Here is an 18,217-nt window from a genome sequence, read left to right as displayed (position 1 = left end):
ACCCAACGGGTCGAGGCCCTCGAACGGCGGCCAGCAGCGGCGGAGATTGAGTCCCTGACCCAAAGAATCGAGGCCCTCGAGCGGCGCCCAGCACCGGAGGCACCGCTGGAGGCCATCGCCCGGCTGGAGGCCCTCTGCCGCTCAGCGTGTGAGTGCTCACTATTTTGCAGGATGGGTGGTTCTTGTGAGTGATGGACTGCTGTGCGTACATTACTGAGGGCGTTGCACTTACTTGCTTCTTTTCTAAATTCCAGTGAGCGCCTTCACACGCCGGATCGACGCCCTGGAGCGGCATGTCCGGAGGCAGGAGCGGCCCAGGGGTGGGGGGTTGGAGGAATGAAGTTGTATATATGTTTAAAGTTGTATATAAGTTTGTCATTTGTAATAAATCATTGTTAATCTTGAAACCTTAAGATATCGTTTTTCTTTACCTAAACACCGAGCTGGGACCTTTGCAAAACATAACTTTATTATAACATCATCAATAACAACATGCACAACATGTAATCAATGAAATAACATCATCTTGCCCCTACGGGAAGCCGCAACACTGCCACTTGAGCAGGGTGCAGGAGACAGCAGGCTCTGCCAAAACCGGGCAAGCTATATCTGAAGGCAGTGGCCCATGAGTTTCGCTGCAGTCACATTTTAGGTGAAGCTGCCAATTTATTTATAAATTGGTTTCCCAATGTATTTTGGGTGGGTTCAAGGAGAAGCTGATATCTTGGCTTGTGAAGGGTTCAAATGGTTTACATTCAGACTTTATTAGGGATCTTCTTGAAAGACAGGTGGCCTCCCTGATTAAAGCAAAAGTCACTTATGTGTGGAAAAAGGACTTGGCAAGTGAAGCAACTATAGCAAGTGCAGAAAAAGAATTCGGGGGAAGGGAGGAAGAAAAAGCCTTATCCAAAACCCACTATGCCTTATTTCGTACTGAGCCCTATGGTTCCAAGCTAATAGACTTTTAAAAAACACGATATTTAATTTCTAAAGGACATCCGTGCAGTTCAAAAAATCAGGACTTCTGACACATTCTGAGGATTTCCGCCACACACACACTTTTTAGGTTTCCACCCTGATCTGGGCAGCTCAGGCTAGCCTGATGTTCCATCTCAGAAGCTAAGCAGGGCTCAGCCCTAGTTAGTGTTTGGATGGGAGACCAGCAAGGAATACCAGGGTGGTGACACAGGCAGGCAAGGGGAAACTACCTATGAATGGCTCTTCCCTTGAAAACCCTAATGGGTCACCATTTCAGCAGTCGAATCAGCTGCCTAGGTGGTGAACTCCCTCACACTAGCAGTCTTTAGCACCTGACAAACACTTATCTTAGGCCAGAGGTGACAAAGTCATTTGGAATGAGGGCTGGATCTGACACAAATATCACTTCGTCAGGCCAGGCCATTGTGCCATAAAATACCAGAGATACTAGAGGAGCCCCGTGGCACAAAGTGGTAAAGCTGTAGTACTGCAGTCCAAGCTCTCTGATCACGACCTGAGTTGGAGATGCTGCATATGGAGGAGATGTTGCAGTGGCTGGTGCCTCACCCACCCTTCCCTGTGCCCGACCTTCCCTAAAAATTTGGGCAATGCTGCCTAGCATATCAACAGCTGCCCTCATAACATCCACAGTCTACCTTGAGGCCTGCTCGAAATTCTTTACCAAGCCTGTGTCACGCTCTCCCCGCAAAGTGAACCAGCGTTCTTCAGAAGCTAGCATTCGGTCAAAGCACTCCATCGCATCTTCATGATCCAGACGGCTTTCCAGGTCCTCCCCTCTGGATAAAGCACCCTTCTTCCTCCTCAAAGTCACCTGGAATTGAAATTGACACCACACTCATCCCTCTCCATGGCTAGTGCCGCAAAGCCCATGCTTACCTTAAAAATCTGTGCTATAACATGTCTTCAGGGGCAGTTCTGCTCATACATGAAGCAGGAAACGCAGGGTCAATGGCTCAGCAATTGTAAGCTGGGCAATGCATCTAAGTTCCACTGAAAGCTTTCACATTCCACATAAGACTTATCAGAAGCACTGCAGGCCGCACTTACCCCGAAATGACTCCTCGCCTGGATGTCCATCAGTAAAAACCTGGCTGTGTTCCTGTTCCTGCAACGCACTGCTTGGGTTCACGCCGCTTGAACCTATAGCAATGCAGAGAAATCAACAGTACCACGCAAGCGGGGGGGGGGGGGGAGGGAGGCAGAAGGCGGAGGAGTGTCGCGGGTATAATAAGTGCCAAACACCAACGTCTCCCTTCATCTAGGGGCGGTTTCATTAAGGTTTTCCCCATGGCTCCCTATCACCGGCCAACCACTTACGTTTTGTAGTTTCGTTGGTACGAAGTATCGCTATTGCGATAAAAGATAAAAGTCAAGCTTCTCTTAAACGGACCTGCTGTGCGGTGGCGGGAGTAAGATGCTCAATGGCGGCCAGCAATATCTGTCCCTTCTTCCTCCCAGTGTTCTGTTCGGCTCCTGCAAATTGTGACGACAGCTGCTTCTCGCCTCATGATTGGCCACTAGCATCGGCAGCATGATGTGGGCGATTCCCTGATTCTAGCTCCGCAGCTGCAATTCTCGCGAGACCCAACACCCTCAACTATAATGTATCGTCCGCAATTCTCGCGAGACCCTCGCCATAGCACCCATCAGAGTCTCGCAAACCTAACACCCTACCAATAATAATGCATATTATCAATAATCACGTATCCGCCGAAATGTGTTATTTGTAACGCAACTACGAAGTAACGAAACATCACTCGTAATGACCGGTTTAGTGAAGTAAGAAAAAAATAAAAAAACATTAATGCATCCACTGTTGAAATGGTGTAACAGCGGAGAGACAGCGCAACATTGCAAAAAAAAACTGCAAACGAGGCTATTCCGGGAGGGGTTGTTATTTCGTAATATCGCTATTACGCAAAACTGAGATGCTTTTTTTAAAAAAAAAATGGACGCGCCGGCACTTCGGGGAAGCGCCGCGAAAGGGTGATGATTGGCCAAGAGGGTGGATGGGGTGGGAGGACGGAAAAGGGGGAGGGTGACGCCCACAAAGCAGTCGATCCGGCGTGGATGGATTTCCCACAGCAAACTCCGCTGAGTGGATCCGGAGTGGATCCGGAGCTTTTCGGAAACTCCGGCAACATGCTGGAAAACATACTCCGGCGTAAAATCCCTGTAGCGCCGGAGCAAACCGCAGCGCCGGAGCAGCATGTGGGAAATCCAAGAGAAGATCCGGAGGTAAATGGGGCGCTACGACGGAGCAAACGCTAGTGGGAAAACGGCCCATGAGTTCTTGTATTGTGAGAAAGGGAGAAAAGGACTTCTTTCTCTACCTTCTCCATCCCATGCATAATCTTGTAAACCTCTATCATGTCACCCCGCAGTCGACGTTTCTCCAAGCTAAAGAGCCCCAAGCGTTTTAACCTTTCTTCATAGGGAAAGTGTTCCAAACCTTTAATCATTCTAGTTGCCCTTTTCTGCACTTTTTCCAATGCTATAATATCCTTTTTGAGGTGCGGTGACCAGAATTGCACACAGTATTCCAAATGAGACGCACCATCGATTTATACAGGGGCATTATGATACTGGCTGATTTGTTTTCAGTTCCCTTCCTAATAATTCCCATCATGGCGTTGACCTTTTATATTGCAATCGCACACTGTCTTGACATTTTCAGTGAGTTATCTACCACGACCCCAAGATCTCTCTCTTGGTCAGTCTCTGCCAGTTCACACCCTATCAACTTGTATTTGTAGCTGGGATTCTTGGCCCCAATATGCATTACTTTGCACTTGGCCACACTGAACCGCATCTGCCACGTTGACGCCCATTCACCCAGCCTCAACGGATCCCTTTGGAGTGCCTCACAATCCTCTCTGGTTCTCACCACCCTGAACAGGATGCAATAGAGAAAGGGTGGCCAAACTTGCTTAATATAAGAGCCACACAGAATAAATATCAGATGTTTGAGAGCCACAAGACATGAGCATCAGATGTTTGAGAGCAGAAAGGAAGGAAGGCAAATAGCTGGTAGAAAGAAAGTAACTTTAAATGGATTCTCCCTGGCTGGCTTGGCTTGGAGAAGTGTCTTTCTTTTTTTTTGGAAGCAGGTTTACAAAAGAAGATATAATTATCAACTTAATCTTGCTATATTGACAGAACATTAAACATTAATCTTTGCTACTTTATTTCCTTTCCTTTTTTTCATCATCACTATTATTGCTATGCTTAACTATTGAAAGAAAAAAAACCCCTTGCATTTCAATCCAGGATGGCCACAAGGGTCTAGAAGGATTGGGGGCGGGTGGGGGGGGAGCTATGAAATATATATATATAAAAATAAGTGATTTAAAGAGACAAATTCCTTCTCCAAGCCAGCCGACAAGGTGATGGGAGCTTGGAGAAAGCATTTGTTTCTTTAAATCAATGTGTGTGAAAGAGCCACATGTGGCTCCTGAGCCACAGTTTGGCCACACCTGCAATACAGCAACCACAGGGTATGAATGTAGGACCCTGGATGGTGGGGGTGGGGTGCAACACAGTCCCTCCTGCCATTGAACAAAAGGTGACATCTGATAAATTCTGACTGTATGGATGTTTTTAAAACCTGTGCTGCCTCCTTTTTTCTTTCTTCCTCTCCATCTTGATCACAGAACTATCATTTTATGACATTATGCTCCCAGACTAAGAGCCACATCATCATACCCTTTTGGTTTCAGAGGGCTAGTTCAAGTCTGAAGCTCCGTCTTCCTACTGACTATTTGTGCCTGTGTAAATCAATGTGGCTTTGGAGCAGGATTCATTTTCCTCCTTGTCTCCATGCCAGCCATTAATTGCAATTTTGGCAGCCGCTGGGGAAGCAAATGTAACTTGCGCTACTCGTGGCCATGTTGCCTCCAGTGATTTAAAACGGAGGTCAGGGTCACAGTGACGTTGAAGAGCATGATAGACACTTTGCACAGTGAGTGTAACCTTCACTTTGGGACAGCTGTGAGCTTCTGGCTTCCTGCCCTCCTAAAAGCCCGTTGCCTGAATTAAAAACATGAATCCAGACAATGGGTCTGCCTTATCAACTGGTGGTTGTGATCCAAAAAGATGGAAAACAGAAGATAGTGGAAAGATCTGGAAAGTGGACAAGTTTGGCCACTCCAACAAGGCACGATCCCTCAACTGAAACACAGCCCCCTCCCCAGCCTTCCCACAACCACCCTCTTAGGAAGCTCTTACTTTATCAGTCCAACCTACCCTAATGCATATCTCTCATCTGCAATATGGGGGGAAGTGATACTGACCCAGCTCTCAGGGTTATTGCAAGGATTGCTATGATCCCATCATCACACAAATGAAGCTGACCTATACTGAGTCAGACTCCTGGTCCATCAAGGCCAGTATTGTCTCCTCAGAGTGGTAGCAGCTCTCCAGGGTGTCAGGCTGAGGTCTTTCACATCATCTACCACCTAGATTTTTTAAACCAGTTTAGTATAATGGCTAAGTGTGTGGACTCTTATCTGGGAGAACCGGGTTTGATTCCCCACTCCTCCATTTGCAGCTGCTGGAATGGCCTTGGGTCAGCCATAGCTTTCACAGGAATTGTCCTTGAAAGGGCAGCTTCTGGGAGAGCTCTCTCAGCCCCACCCATCCCACAGGATGTCTGTTGTGGGGGAAGAAGGTAAAGGAGATTGTGAGCTGTTCTGAGACTCTGATTCAGAGAGAAGGGTGGAGTATAAATTTACGGTCTTCTTAACTGGAGATCCCAGGGATTGAACCTGGGACCTTCTGCATGCAAAGCAGAGGCTCTTCCGCTGAACCACAGCCTCTCTCCACTATCATGTGATAATGCATGTGAAGTGCTTTGAAAAGTGAAGATGTTATAAATGTTAGGTACTAATTACGAGGGGGGGGACTGAAGAGGAGCTCTGGGGATATAAATAAAAGGTCGAAAGGGAGAGGATGAGTGCTAGAAACTGCAGTCGAAGTCTGACAGTGAAGCATTCTCACTGCTTTAGGCATGCTTACATAATTGCAACATATGTGCTTCCTCCTCTTTTAATATGCATCATTAGATTTGAGTCCAGTAGCACCTTAGAGGCCAACAAGATGTTCCTGGGTATAAGTTTTTGAGAGTCAAAGAAAGCTAGCTCTTCTGCTGCAAACAGACGTAGCCACATTCCTGAGACTATAATCATCTGGTTGACTTTCTGGCCATGACAATGGAACCTCATTGGCTGTATTCTCCTCTCTTGGGGAATCTTTGCAGCATGATCTTTTAGCAGAGACAGGAGCTGTGGCACCTTGGGAGGAAACAGCCCCCAACCTAAAGAACACGGCACTCCTCCGTTTTGCTTTCAGCATCCTCCTCCTTGCAACAGAGTGATAAAGATGAACCATTCCTTACTAAACAATGTCCAAATATAATGGATCTTTTAAAAATAAAGACATGCCTATAGCAAGCCGTCTTTGAAGGGTCACTGCAATGGACCGCTGTTTCGTTACAAAATCTTTAATGATAATTTTATCTGTAAAACAACAAAAATCTGGATTGATCTGATTGTAATAGAATCTGGTATATACTTGACTACAACATGATGACTTTAGGCGAACGATAGGTTTTTTTAGAAATTCCTGTTTTCGTATTTTATTTACTTTTAGATTTGATTATTTTGACTGTAATTTTTGAATTCTGTGAGTATTGTGAGTAACGCTGAATATCCATATATGTTTTGATAATTGATATAGCCTGGTTGAGCTTAAGACCTTTGGTCATGGAAGCTAATAAAGGAAAGAAAAGGCCGCTTTTGGAAGCAAGATGCATAATGAACTTGTCGAACACACTACCAGAAGATGTAGTGATGGCTGCTAGTTTAGATGTCTTTTAAAGGGGACTAGACAAATGCAGAGTCTGAGCTAACCCAGTCTCATCAGGCCTCAGAAGCCAAGCAGGGTCAGCCCCGGCTGGTATTTGGATGGAGGGCTGCCAAGGAATACCAGGGTTGCTACACTGAGGCAGGCAATGGCAAACCAGCTCTGGGCATCTCTTGCTTTGAAAACCCTGCAGGGTCGCCTTGAGTCAGCTGCAACGGATGGCAAAATAACATGAAAGAGAAGTCCACAGGGGTGGAATTCCAGCAGGAGCACCTTTGCATATTAGGCCACACCCCCTTGATGTAGCCAGTCCTCCAAGAGCTTACAAAAAAGAGCCTTGTAAGCTCTTGGAGGATTGGCTACATCAGGGGTGTGTGGCCTAATATGCAAAGGAGCTCCTGCTAGAATTCCACCCCTGGAAGTCCATCAATGCCTACTATTTGTGATGGCTTCATGGAACCTTCCACGTTCAGATATCATGTTCCTCTGAGTACCAGTTGCTGAAGGCAAATTGGGGAAGGGGGGGAGGTTGGGCCTCCATGTATAGCTTGTGGGAATCAGTTCGCCAGGCCAGATGTATAGACTCATCCAGCAGAGCTCTCTTTATTTGGAGATCCACATTTCTACTTTTAACATTTCCTCTCTTGTTGCACAGCTCATTTCCAGTGACGCCGATGGAGCTATCCAAAGAGCTGGCCGGTTCCGGGTGGAAAACGGCTCCATTGACGAGGTAGGTCTCTGTTTTAAGGTCTTTTCCCATCCAGACTCATTAGGCATTGGTTTTGTTATTCTGAGCAACTATCCAGAGCAGTCTCTGCTGTGCTTTAGCCCTTGGCTGGAGAATTCACATTGCAGCCTGAAGCAATCTCCTGTTTGTTTTTGGGTCTGCATGGCTTCAGGGATAGTTTCGGCGCTGGGTTGCTACTCTGTGATTCAGAGTTCAGCTATCACATTACGGATCTTCCCAGTAACACAGACTCTGTTCATTGTTTCATTTTCTGCTCAAGCAGAGACATGGGCAAAGGGCTCTTTTGACGTCTTCCTTTCCATAATGAACAGCAGTAGAGGCTTTGGCATTATACAGAACAGACACTTTATCCTAGTTTGGTGAGAGCCAGTTTAATGTAGTGGTTAAGTGCGCGGAAGGTATAGGAGATTGTAAGCCACTCTGAGTCTCTGATTCAGAGAGGAGGGCGGGGTATAAATCTGCAATTCTTCTTCTAAGCTGAACCATGGGCAAAGGGCTCTCCATTCACCACCATGTACATAATGAGCAACAAGAATGGCTTTAGCGGAATCCTCCCCTTAAGTGCATTAGCTGCTCTTTTCCATTGGCCTGTTATCTTTGCTGGAGCTCTGGAATCAGGGGAAATGCTCTGCCAGTGATTCTGCTGTTGCTCGCCTTGGGAAGGGAGTGGTTAAAGAGGCCTTTGCGCATGTATCAACTCACATGGGGAAAAGTGGGTAATTTACATAAGGTTTGAGATCACAGGCTGTGGTGGGGGCCAGAATGAACCCTTGGGTTGCCAGCTGACAACATCTAATAGCTTCAGAGGTTCCCTTCAGGTTCTCTTCAGAGCCATCCCACTCGTGTGTGTGTGTGTGTGTGAGAGAGAGAGAGAGCTCATATAGAGGGCCAGGGGCCACTCCCCCACTTTGGAAGACCACCAAACCAACACAAAGCAGTTGCAGAGTCTCCAAGTTAATTGCTCAATCACATGTAGCAGCACAACTCATGCTGTTAGGCGTCCCACTTCAGCCAGGAGGCCAAGTATCCAATTATCACCTCCACCTCTTCTACAGCAGCTTCAGACATGGCTCCTTCAGCCACAGTTTCAGGCTGCTGCACCCTTCCTGCCTGGTTAACTCTTGACATGGCTGTCCCGGGATCAGTGTCTCCATTTCTGAGTAGGCATGCTGCCTTCCCAATCCAAGTGAGGTTCTAGTTTCTCTAAAACACAGGGACTCTCCGGGCCTCATTACCTACTCCCCTTTCCAGCTTCCTGCATTTACCAATCAGCTGCTTTCTTCTGCTAAAGCCTTTTGTCCCTTTTTTCCTGGCCACTCTCAGTTCCTGCCTTTCTTAGCTTACTCCTAGGGATTCCCTTTCTCCCAAGGAAACCGGTATATGAGAGGAGGCCTAGTGCTGACTGTCAGTCCCCTCTGCCTGTTCCTTTGCTACCTCTGCAGACCTGCCTTGCTCTTCCTTCTGCCCTGCCTCTGTGCCAAGTGCCCTCCCTAAGACTGCACTCGTCTGCCTCATGGTCAAGGCACTCTGGGGTGTAACAGATCTGTTCCTCCCAGGGCCAGGGTACTCTAGGGTGTGACAACAGGGAGTTGAATGATTTCCTGGTATTTCCTTCCCGTTTCAGAATGCAGACTATGCTCCTGGTACGTGGCGCAGAACAGATGTGCACTTGGAAAACCCAGAATACCACACCAGATGGTACTTCAAGTATTTTCTAGGAAAAGGTAGTTTACGTTTCGTTGGTGTGTGAGCATAAATGAATTAATGCATTTGAATAGCGGTTAATACCCGCTTGCCTTGATCAGAGTAAGTGGCTACCTGAGACGTGCTTTTCAGCTCTGCTGGGAACATTGCATCTTCCACCATGTTGTCATATCCAGAATCCAGAGCGGATTCATCCAGTGGACAGTTTTGCATGACTGGGGCCAGAGGTTGGCATTTTGGGGTAGGTGTCAGAGCCTTAGGTCATGGATTGGCCCCATAGCATCTGCAACTATTTTTATTTTCTCTTTCTCATAATGCTAAGCAGTGGAGTGGGATAGGTGAGGAGGATCGCCTGGTGACCCTGGAGGGAACTAGATTCAAAACAGAGAACAGAAAGCAATCCTTCACAGGACACTTGATAAATAATAATAGTAATGGCTTAGAGAATTCTCCGCTCTAGAATGTGGCCCTGTTCAGTTAAAGGATGGACCAAGTTTACGGGAGATGGATTGCTTAATGACTCTTAGTCACAGCTAAATGGAACCTCCATGTTCAGTGGCAGGATATCTTTGAACATCAAATAACTGGGAGAAAACAAATGGAGGAAGCTTTGGCTGGTGTTTAGAGCTGGAGGAACACTAAGGTTAGAAGACTGACTGTGCCATCCTGAGCAAAGTTAAAGGTAAAGGTAGTCCCCTGTGCAAGCACCAGTCATTTCTGACTCTGGGGTGATATCACATCACGATGTTTTCACAGCAGACTTTTTACGGGGTGGTTTGCCATTGCCTTCCCCAGTCATCTACACTTCCCCCCAGCAAGCTCATTTTATCGACCTCGGAAGGATGGAAGACTGAGTCAACCTTGAGCCAGCTACCTGAACCCAGCTTCCACCGGGATTGAACTCAGGTCATGAGCAAAGCTTGGACTGCAGTACTGCAGTTTTACCACTCTGCTCCAGAGGGCAAAGTTGCATCCTTCCAAATCCATTCAAGTAAATGAGCTTAGAAAGCTGTGATTCTGGTGGGTACTGAGAACCACCAATAGGAATTCTAGCATTGCCTGTACCATGAAATCAATAGGTGAACTAATGCAAGCCATTCTCAGCCTGCAGTATGGGGATAATAATGTACATTAATGTCTTTTAACATTCCAAAGCAATATACAAATGTGCCTTTGTGAACATTGTCGTTAATAATCATCATCCCAAATATCCTGCTTGGGGGCTTCTAACATCTGCTGGAAGCAGAATGCTAGACTAGATGGACTTGGAAGCTGATCCAGAAGGGCAGTGCCTGTCGTCTTATGCTCTTCTGCTGAAACCTGCTACGTCAATCTGTCATTCTCTAGTGTTGCTCCTATAGCAGTCCTGGGTTATACCTCTACAGCTGTTTATCCTTTTGCAGTTCTGATTAACCTACCTGCTGCAAAGAATTGCACTTTGTGCCAAACATGCAGTGAATGTCGCATGGAGGCAGCATGTGGACTGCCTACTTACAACATGCAGCATCTGTGGTCTTGCGCATGGTGCTTTTTGTGTGTGCGTGTTTCCTGATGGGTGTCATGTTTTCCTTCCAGTGCATCAAAACTATGTAGGCGCAGACGCAGAGAAGAATCCTTTCTTTCTATCTGTCGTGCTCTCTGACCAAAACAATCAGCGTGTTCCTCAATACCGTGCGATCCTCTGGAGAAAAACAGTAAGGGGCCGATAGCTGCCTTTGCTCCCTGTATTTAATATAATCTCATTTCTTAGCTCAGATTCTGGTGCTTCATGTAATCAGTGGGAAATGCCATGCTAGGAAGTCCAAGATGTAAAAAAAGGCAAGCCTCCCATTTTTCACCCCCTTATCTGTGTATTGACAGCCCTTGAAGTCTTATTCACTCCTTAGTATCCTTGACATATTTATAAGCATCTTATTGGTCAGGCAGAAAATCTGATGCACTCTAGCCTTTCTCTTCGTTTCTTTCTCTCGTAGGGTACTCAGAAAATATGCCTCCCTTACAGTCCTACAAAAACTCTATCTGTGAAATCTATTTTAAGGTAAGATAGCCATATTTTGTTTATGATGTGCTTTGCTTCTGGTCTGAAGAACAAAATGTACGAAACAAGGCACACATCTGTGTGACTGTAAAAGAGTTGCCGCTAACAGCTGTGTGGATCATGCATTCCCCCCACACCCTCTCATGCTGGTTTCTCGCCCACCCCTGTCTGCTCTAACCATGGTTCAGCATTACAGCACTACTGACATGAATCGTGCTTGATGTGGACCAAAATCCCATGTTAAAAAAATTGTTAACCAGCTTGAAACTGTGTTTAAACCTGGTTACAAGGGAATCTTGATCATGGTTTTTTTTAAAAGGGTGTGTGTGTGCGTGCGCGTACGTATGCATGTGTTCATGCCTGGAAGTTATAGTTGACTTCTGGTGATCCCTGCTGGGGCTTGGATGTTCAGAAAGGTGGCTCTATTGCCTGCCCCTGCATCCCAGCTCTGGTATTCCTGGAGGTCTCCCATGCAAGTACTTGCTTAGTTTCTGAGATCTGACAAGATCAGGCTTGCTTGGGCTATCCAGGTCAGGGCAACCCTGATCCTTGTTAAAGGTTAACATCAGTGTTGTTATAGTGCTTAACCATGGTTAAGTCTGGCTAGAGGTTTGATGCTAGTGAGTGAAGGTTCGGGGGAAGGAGTGTGTGATTCACTTCCAGATTCTTAACCATGGTTAAGATATCCACCCTCCACCCCCCACAATGTTATGTCCAGTTCAACAATATACACTAAACGATGAACATAATGCCTACAGCAGTGTGCAAGATTTTGTTAGGATACACACAAGGGAAAGGTCTTTTATACTCTAGTTAATATTCACTGATATTCCTTTGAAACAGTAACATTACAATTTTGTTGCCATTTCAGTGCCATGAATCTTGACAAATTTGAAAAAGGTCCTAGAGAAATTCTTCATCCTGAAATCCAGAAGGTGAGTTGCAAAACATTTTCCAGGAAATACTTTTCAGTATTTCTTTTCTCTCTCAGACTGTATAGATTGTTGTGTAGAATCAGTGTGATATAAAGTTTTGCACTTAGGGCCCTTCTGTTCCTTAAAAAAAAGATACTCTTTTGGTAAAACCCATAGTACAAATAATGCAGTGATCACTTCCGTGTTTATGAGACATTTTAAAAATGACAAAGACTAATACTTCTGTTTGCCAGGTGTTGTTTTTTTTTTTAAAGCAAGGGAAATTCTACATATAACTCCTTCATTAACCTGTACCTTGGGGTGGGGAACCTAACATGAAAAGAGAAGGTATTTAAGAAAGCCCCTAGAGGGTTGGAAGAAAAGTGGTGTGAAATGTAGCCCATCAAACTGAATAAAGGTATTACAAAAGGTGGAAACAGATGGCCAACATATCTATAGCTGGACTTGAGGGGCATTTGCTGGGCGTGATGCCAGAGCAACAGGTGGCAAGGAACACCTTGTTACAGACCCAGTTTTAATTAAATTTCTTCTTCTCCATTAACAGACCAGCTTCTAAACGTTGTGAAACCCCATCCATTGTGCTCCTAGGTGCTTTCTGCATAGGACATGATGACTGTATCTCAGACCCTCCTTCCCACTTAAGTCAGCCCAGTGATTTCTTTTAAAGCTCTCTACTTTTTGGAGGCACATTAAGATCTACAGCCTTTTCAGTGGTAGCCCCCACGCTTTGGAAGAGCCTTGCCAGGCAAAGAGCTTCTTCATCGACTAAATTCTGCAAGCAGTCTTGATTTCAAAGAGCATTTGGTTAAATTTAGGACATCTTGTGGTGTTTTTTTCGTATAGCAAACAGCTGTGTCTTGTTGCGTTGAATATATTTTTGTCTCCTGGTCAGGTCTGTTAGGTATATGAATCACTGTTTTCATGGTTTTATGTTGGGTTTTATGCATTTGATTGCCAGCCATTTCAAATAAAAGAGAGGGAGGCATACATTTTTCCAATAACTAAGACACCCTACGCGTGTCCCTTAAGTGCAGAGCTTCAGCCAATGTTTCTGCAACATGTTCAGTTTTTCCTCATCACGGATTTTTAATCCATGCGGTGCTTCCTGCTTCCTTCAATATCTCCGTTTAACTGCTTTTCTGCTTTGGTGCCCAGCATCTTGGATTTATTAAAGTACGTTTAATATCCTGAGACTTTCCCCTCTTCCCTCCAAAAAGTGTAACGGTCCATTGTGTAGCTCACTGATTCTTTATGATTGCTTGAAGTGATATCCACATACATTAAGACAGTTTCAGAAGGGAGCCGTGTTGATCTGCAGAAGAAGGGCTAGGTTTGAGTCCAGTAGCCCCTTAAGAGATGATGAACAAGGTTTGGGTGGTATAAGCTTTTGAGAATCAGAGCTCCCTTGGTATCTGATGAAAGGAGGGAGTGCTTAACCTAACTTCCCTGGATATTTCTTCCAGACCTAACTTTTCTTACCGACATTTGTGATACCTAGATAGATATAATAATGGAGACAAGGGGCAACCCAATTGCGCATCTTGTGGTAGCAAACTCTTCTGCAGTGTTTTCACCCTTTGTGTATGTTTAACAGGTCCTTTGTATGTCGTGATCATGGGAACACCGCTGTGGTGTCCCCGTGGTCTGTTTGTTGTTTAAGCACGGACTGAATGGCTCTTCGGCTGTCAGTCCTAACAGGCAAAATAAGTGCATCTGCATGGTTGCTCTTACTTGCATGATTTCCCCCACTTTGTACTGGCAGCTGAAGCCCTACCCTCTGACCACTGGTACTCCAATTTGGCGGCAGTCTGTATGTAGACTCAATAAAGGACTGAATTGGGCGTTCTTGCCTGGCTCATTGGAGCCATATGAACGGAGCTTGGGGACTTGGGAACAATGGGCAGTAGGATCCAAATCCCTGCTGCCCTACACCAATCACAGGTCTCCACCAGTTTGAATGACCCAATAACATGCTTGAGCAGGAACCCTGAGTTGTATATAGTTGGTCCGTGGGCCCAGTTCCCCAGTCTTACAGTGCAGCCACTTACAATATTGTACCTAATAAAGAGCTGTTATTCACTACCCATCACACCTTGGCAAATAGAAGGGAGAGACATGGAAGTAGTGACAGACTTCACATTTCTGGGATCCAAGATCGCTGCAGATGGTGACTGTAGCCATTAAATTAAAAGACGTTTGCTCCTTGGGAGGACAGCTATGGCGAACCTGGGCAGTATAATAAAAAGTAGAGACATCACCCTGCCAACAAAAGTCCGTATAGTCAAAGTGATAGTATTCCCAGTAGTCATGTATGGCTGTGAGAGCTGGACAGTAAGGAAGGCTGAGTGCAGAAGAATAGATGCTTTTGAGATGTGGTGCTGGAGAAGACTCTTAAGAGTCCCTTGGACTGCAAGAAGATCAAATCAGTCAGTCCTAAGGGAAATCAACCCAGACTGTTCACTGGAAGGTCAGATGCTGAAGCTGAAATACTTTGGCCACCAAATGAGAAGGAGCACTCCCTGGAGAAGATCCTGATGCTGGGAAAGAAGGCAAAAGAAGAAGGGGATGGGAAAAGATGAGATGGCTGGGCAGTGTTACTGATGTAACAAACACAAATTTGAGCAGACTTCGGAGGATGGTGGAAGACAGGAGGGCCTGGCGTGACTTTGTCCATGGGGTCGCAAAGAGTCGAACTTGACTGCGACTGAACAACAACAACAATTCACTACCACCTCGCCTCTTCAGTGCTTAGAACCCACTATATTATACAGCAGTTACTGTCTAACACTTTCAGCTGTTTCTTCACAGACATGAGAACTAGAAACTTGCTGTTTTTATTACAGGAATGAGATGTTTCAAAAACTGAATTCCGCAACCATTACCATATTCTGTAACAGTTTCTGCTCCTGTGGAATTAGGCAGCAACACATCCTCTCCTATGCTTATCTGTTAATATGCAGCAGTCATGCCTTGACCATGTTCATTAGATTTTTTTATGGACTGTCTTCTGATTTTACTACGAGCACAGTGGAAATGAGGTGGGGGAGAGTTTTTAATCAATTTAGAGGCTAAATAAATTTCTTTCTCTTCTCCTTCTCCCCCCGTCCTCAGGATTTACTGGTTCTGGAAGAGCAAGAGGTAAGCTGCAGACTGATCTTTTTACGTTCTCAGAAGCTTCTTTAGTAAACATCGTTTCTGGCCTCATTCCATGATGTAGGCTGTGTGTTTTTGTAGGTTCACCTTCAAGCAAACCCCTGTGAGTTACTTCTGAGATCCAACCTATGTGTGCAATCACATTTGCTGTATGAGAATGCCAGTCAGGGATGCGGAACCAGCTCTCATTTATTGCATTTCACAGATCCGTTCTGACAGCAGTCACACACGATACTCACATTGGAAAATACACTTGCTCACATCACCGTAGGAGGCCAGGACTACCCGTCATGCACACGTAAAAGATGCCACAGAAAACAGCGTACCTTGAGGATGCTACTATAAATGGCTTGCCTGTCTCATGTTCTCCTCTGTCTCTCACATGAAGCGTTGAGGACATAAACCCCATGATATGCCATCATTGTATTTCTATCTCTGCCCCCTCTGGGGTGGAGAAACTGATGACATAATGGGATAAGGATTTCTACAGGGCCTCTGAGAGAAGAGAACATTGACCTAAGGCTGCTGTTTTGGGCGGCCATCTAGATGATGGACATCGCATATTATCCTGAGAGGAATTTCAGAGGTAAAGGCAGGCTCAGATCATGGTCCCACCTTCTCCCCTCCTTTCACCTCATCATATTCTGAAGAACTAAGTGGTAAACTGACAGATAATGAGCAAGGAAGAGAGAGAGAGAGAACTTGTAAAATTTTTCATTAACATATCTCATTCTTCTTCCTCTAGTATTCCCTGGACCCATATATCTGTTCAGTTCAATTGTGGGCCTTTCTAAGGTTCATCGTCTACAATTGTTGTTAACTCACCCTCAGCCCCCGAGGTGGAGGTGGGGCCATAAATCAAAGCAAGTAACTTGGTGCCGACACAGGGATGACTCATGGGAGCCTGAGCCCCGCAAGCCATAATTGAGCGTCTGCTGTCCCTCGTAACAATAACATTTGTGGGTTTGTATGTCCCGCAGAATGTCTAGAATTGAAGAGCTTCCATTTAGTGATACAAAAAGACGAACATACTTTAGATCTCCAGTTGGGAGTGCGAGGCGCTGGCACCCACTCCATCTCCTTCTCAATGCTGCCTGTTGGTAGTGAATGCACTCTGACTTGCAGAGGGGTCATTAAGAAGGGGAATCATCTAGAAGTGCAGAGGCTGAGAGGCCTCTCTCTGCAATGGGTCCCCCAAACTGAGAGACTACAGCAAATGTGGGAACTTGATTGTCAGGCCATGCCAGGAAGTTGACAGCCTATTTCTTCAGAGTAATGAAAAATATCCTGAGCTATTCCTCCCCAGCCTGTTATCAAGTTTGTTCTGCCCTAGAACAGAACATGGGCTAGGAAAAGCATCAGAAATGAAATTAAGCCTTAGAGAGACGAATCCTATGAAACAGAAGCTTAAACACACATGCACACACACACACCTAGAGCACGTACGTTTCATAAATTGCAGCAGCTGGTGAGCTACTGTTAGCAACCTGTTGGAGATTCCTGCTCTAAAGCCATCCGATTCCCAGAACCAGGAAGATTCTGGCTCAAGGCGCTCATACCTTTACTTGAAGTGCCTGTGGTTCCCTTCCTTTAGCATTGGGAAGACCGTCATTCAAATCCCCATTCAGCCATGAACTCATTGCAGGTGACTTCAGGTTGGTCATCTCTCATTCTAACCAACCACACAGTTCTGTTGTAAGGATGTAATGGAGGTGTTGGGAACTTGTGTTCTTTGAGAAAGAAAAAGGGGGGAAATCCCACATTAAAAACAACAACGTAATTCCCCTTTGTGAGGAAGGGGCAAGCAGGTAAACTAATAAAATGTCATTGATTCTCTGAGCACCTGGGTGGCACCAGGGGTAGATTTTCTGATTCATGGATCACCGGAAGTGAATTAAACAACTTGGCTTGCTAAAGCTGCAAAATGTGTGTATTTGGAAAGTGTGTGTGTCTCTATGAGACAACCACTGTGAATGGTTTCTTTTTTGCACATGGCTATTTCTACCTTCATACGTTCTAGCTGTTGCAGGTTTCACACATATAGCCTATTTATTGCCAGTTGTTTTTTTTAAAAAAATAGATCTGAGTGCTGAGTTCCAAGGAGCAAATACAATCATCTGTTTTTCATAACATCTTGGGCTTAAAGAAATTGTTTACTCCTCTGAGTTAGGCCTTGCTCTGGATTCCAACAGAATTGCATGTTGGATTGTCTTCAACAAGAGTATGGCATTTTTAGTGGTAGCCCCATCATTATAGACTTACCCTTCACCCACAGAGGCCTAGTTGGCAGCATCTCTCCTGTCTTTTTTTTTTAGCTGCTGAATTTTTAATAGTCTTTAAAGGTGTTTTAAGAGGTTTTTTTTTTTTTGCTTCCGTGATTTTAATGATTTCTGTAGTACTGATTGTCTTCAATAAGAGATTTATGCTGTCTTTAAATAGAAGAGTTTTATTTGATTAGAATCAGTTGGCCTTTGAAAACTCTAATTGTCTTCTGAGTTGCTTTGATCTCTTCCTGTCTCTTATCCTCCGTTTGATGTCATTTTTTCCCATTGAAAACTGCTTTGAATTTTTTTAGATGTTTTTTTATAAAACTAGTCTGTGCATTTGATAAAACAAGGAGAGTCAGCCAGTTTCTCTTCTATAATAACATGCAGTTCTCCTATTTTTCAGGGCTCAGTCAATTTTAAGTTTGGAGTTCTTTATGCCAAAGATGGACAGCTAACAGATGATGAAATGTTCAGCAATGGTGAGTCTGCTGCTAATGGATTTTGATCCCTT

The 18,217-nt window shown here is 45.1% G+C and overlaps 1 protein-coding gene across 4 annotated transcripts in view; it reads left to right on the top strand.

Annotated features, from left to right (window-relative positions):
* Positions 1–18,217, top strand: part of GARNL3 (GTPase activating Rap/RanGAP domain like 3) — a 149,216-nt gene that overhangs the window by 91,217 nt on the left and 39,782 nt on the right. For 3 of the 4 annotated variants that reach the window (XM_060251123.1, XM_060251126.1, XM_060251125.1), the window contains exons 3-9: positions 7,517–7,591; positions 9,234–9,333; positions 10,889–11,007; positions 11,287–11,351; positions 12,223–12,286; positions 15,398–15,424; positions 18,110–18,185. In XM_060251123.1, the coding sequence (XP_060107106.1) occupies positions 7,517–7,591; positions 9,234–9,333; positions 10,889–11,007; positions 11,287–11,351; positions 12,223–12,286; positions 15,398–15,424; positions 18,110–18,185 (526 nt within the window). The remainder of the gene's footprint in view (positions 1–7,516; positions 7,592–9,233; positions 9,334–10,888; positions 11,008–11,286; positions 11,352–12,222; positions 12,287–15,397; positions 15,425–18,109; positions 18,186–18,217) is intronic. The other variant, XM_060251124.1, reaches the window with a different exon arrangement.

Source organism: Heteronotia binoei, chromosome 12, assembly GCF_032191835.1.
Source record: "Heteronotia binoei isolate CCM8104 ecotype False Entrance Well chromosome 12, APGP_CSIRO_Hbin_v1, whole genome shotgun sequence".
Lineage (NCBI taxonomy): Eukaryota > Metazoa > Chordata > Lepidosauria > Squamata > Gekkonidae > Heteronotia > Heteronotia binoei.
The sequence above is the reverse complement of the archived record's forward strand: the minus strand, read 5'-3'. Positions and strand labels throughout refer to the sequence as shown.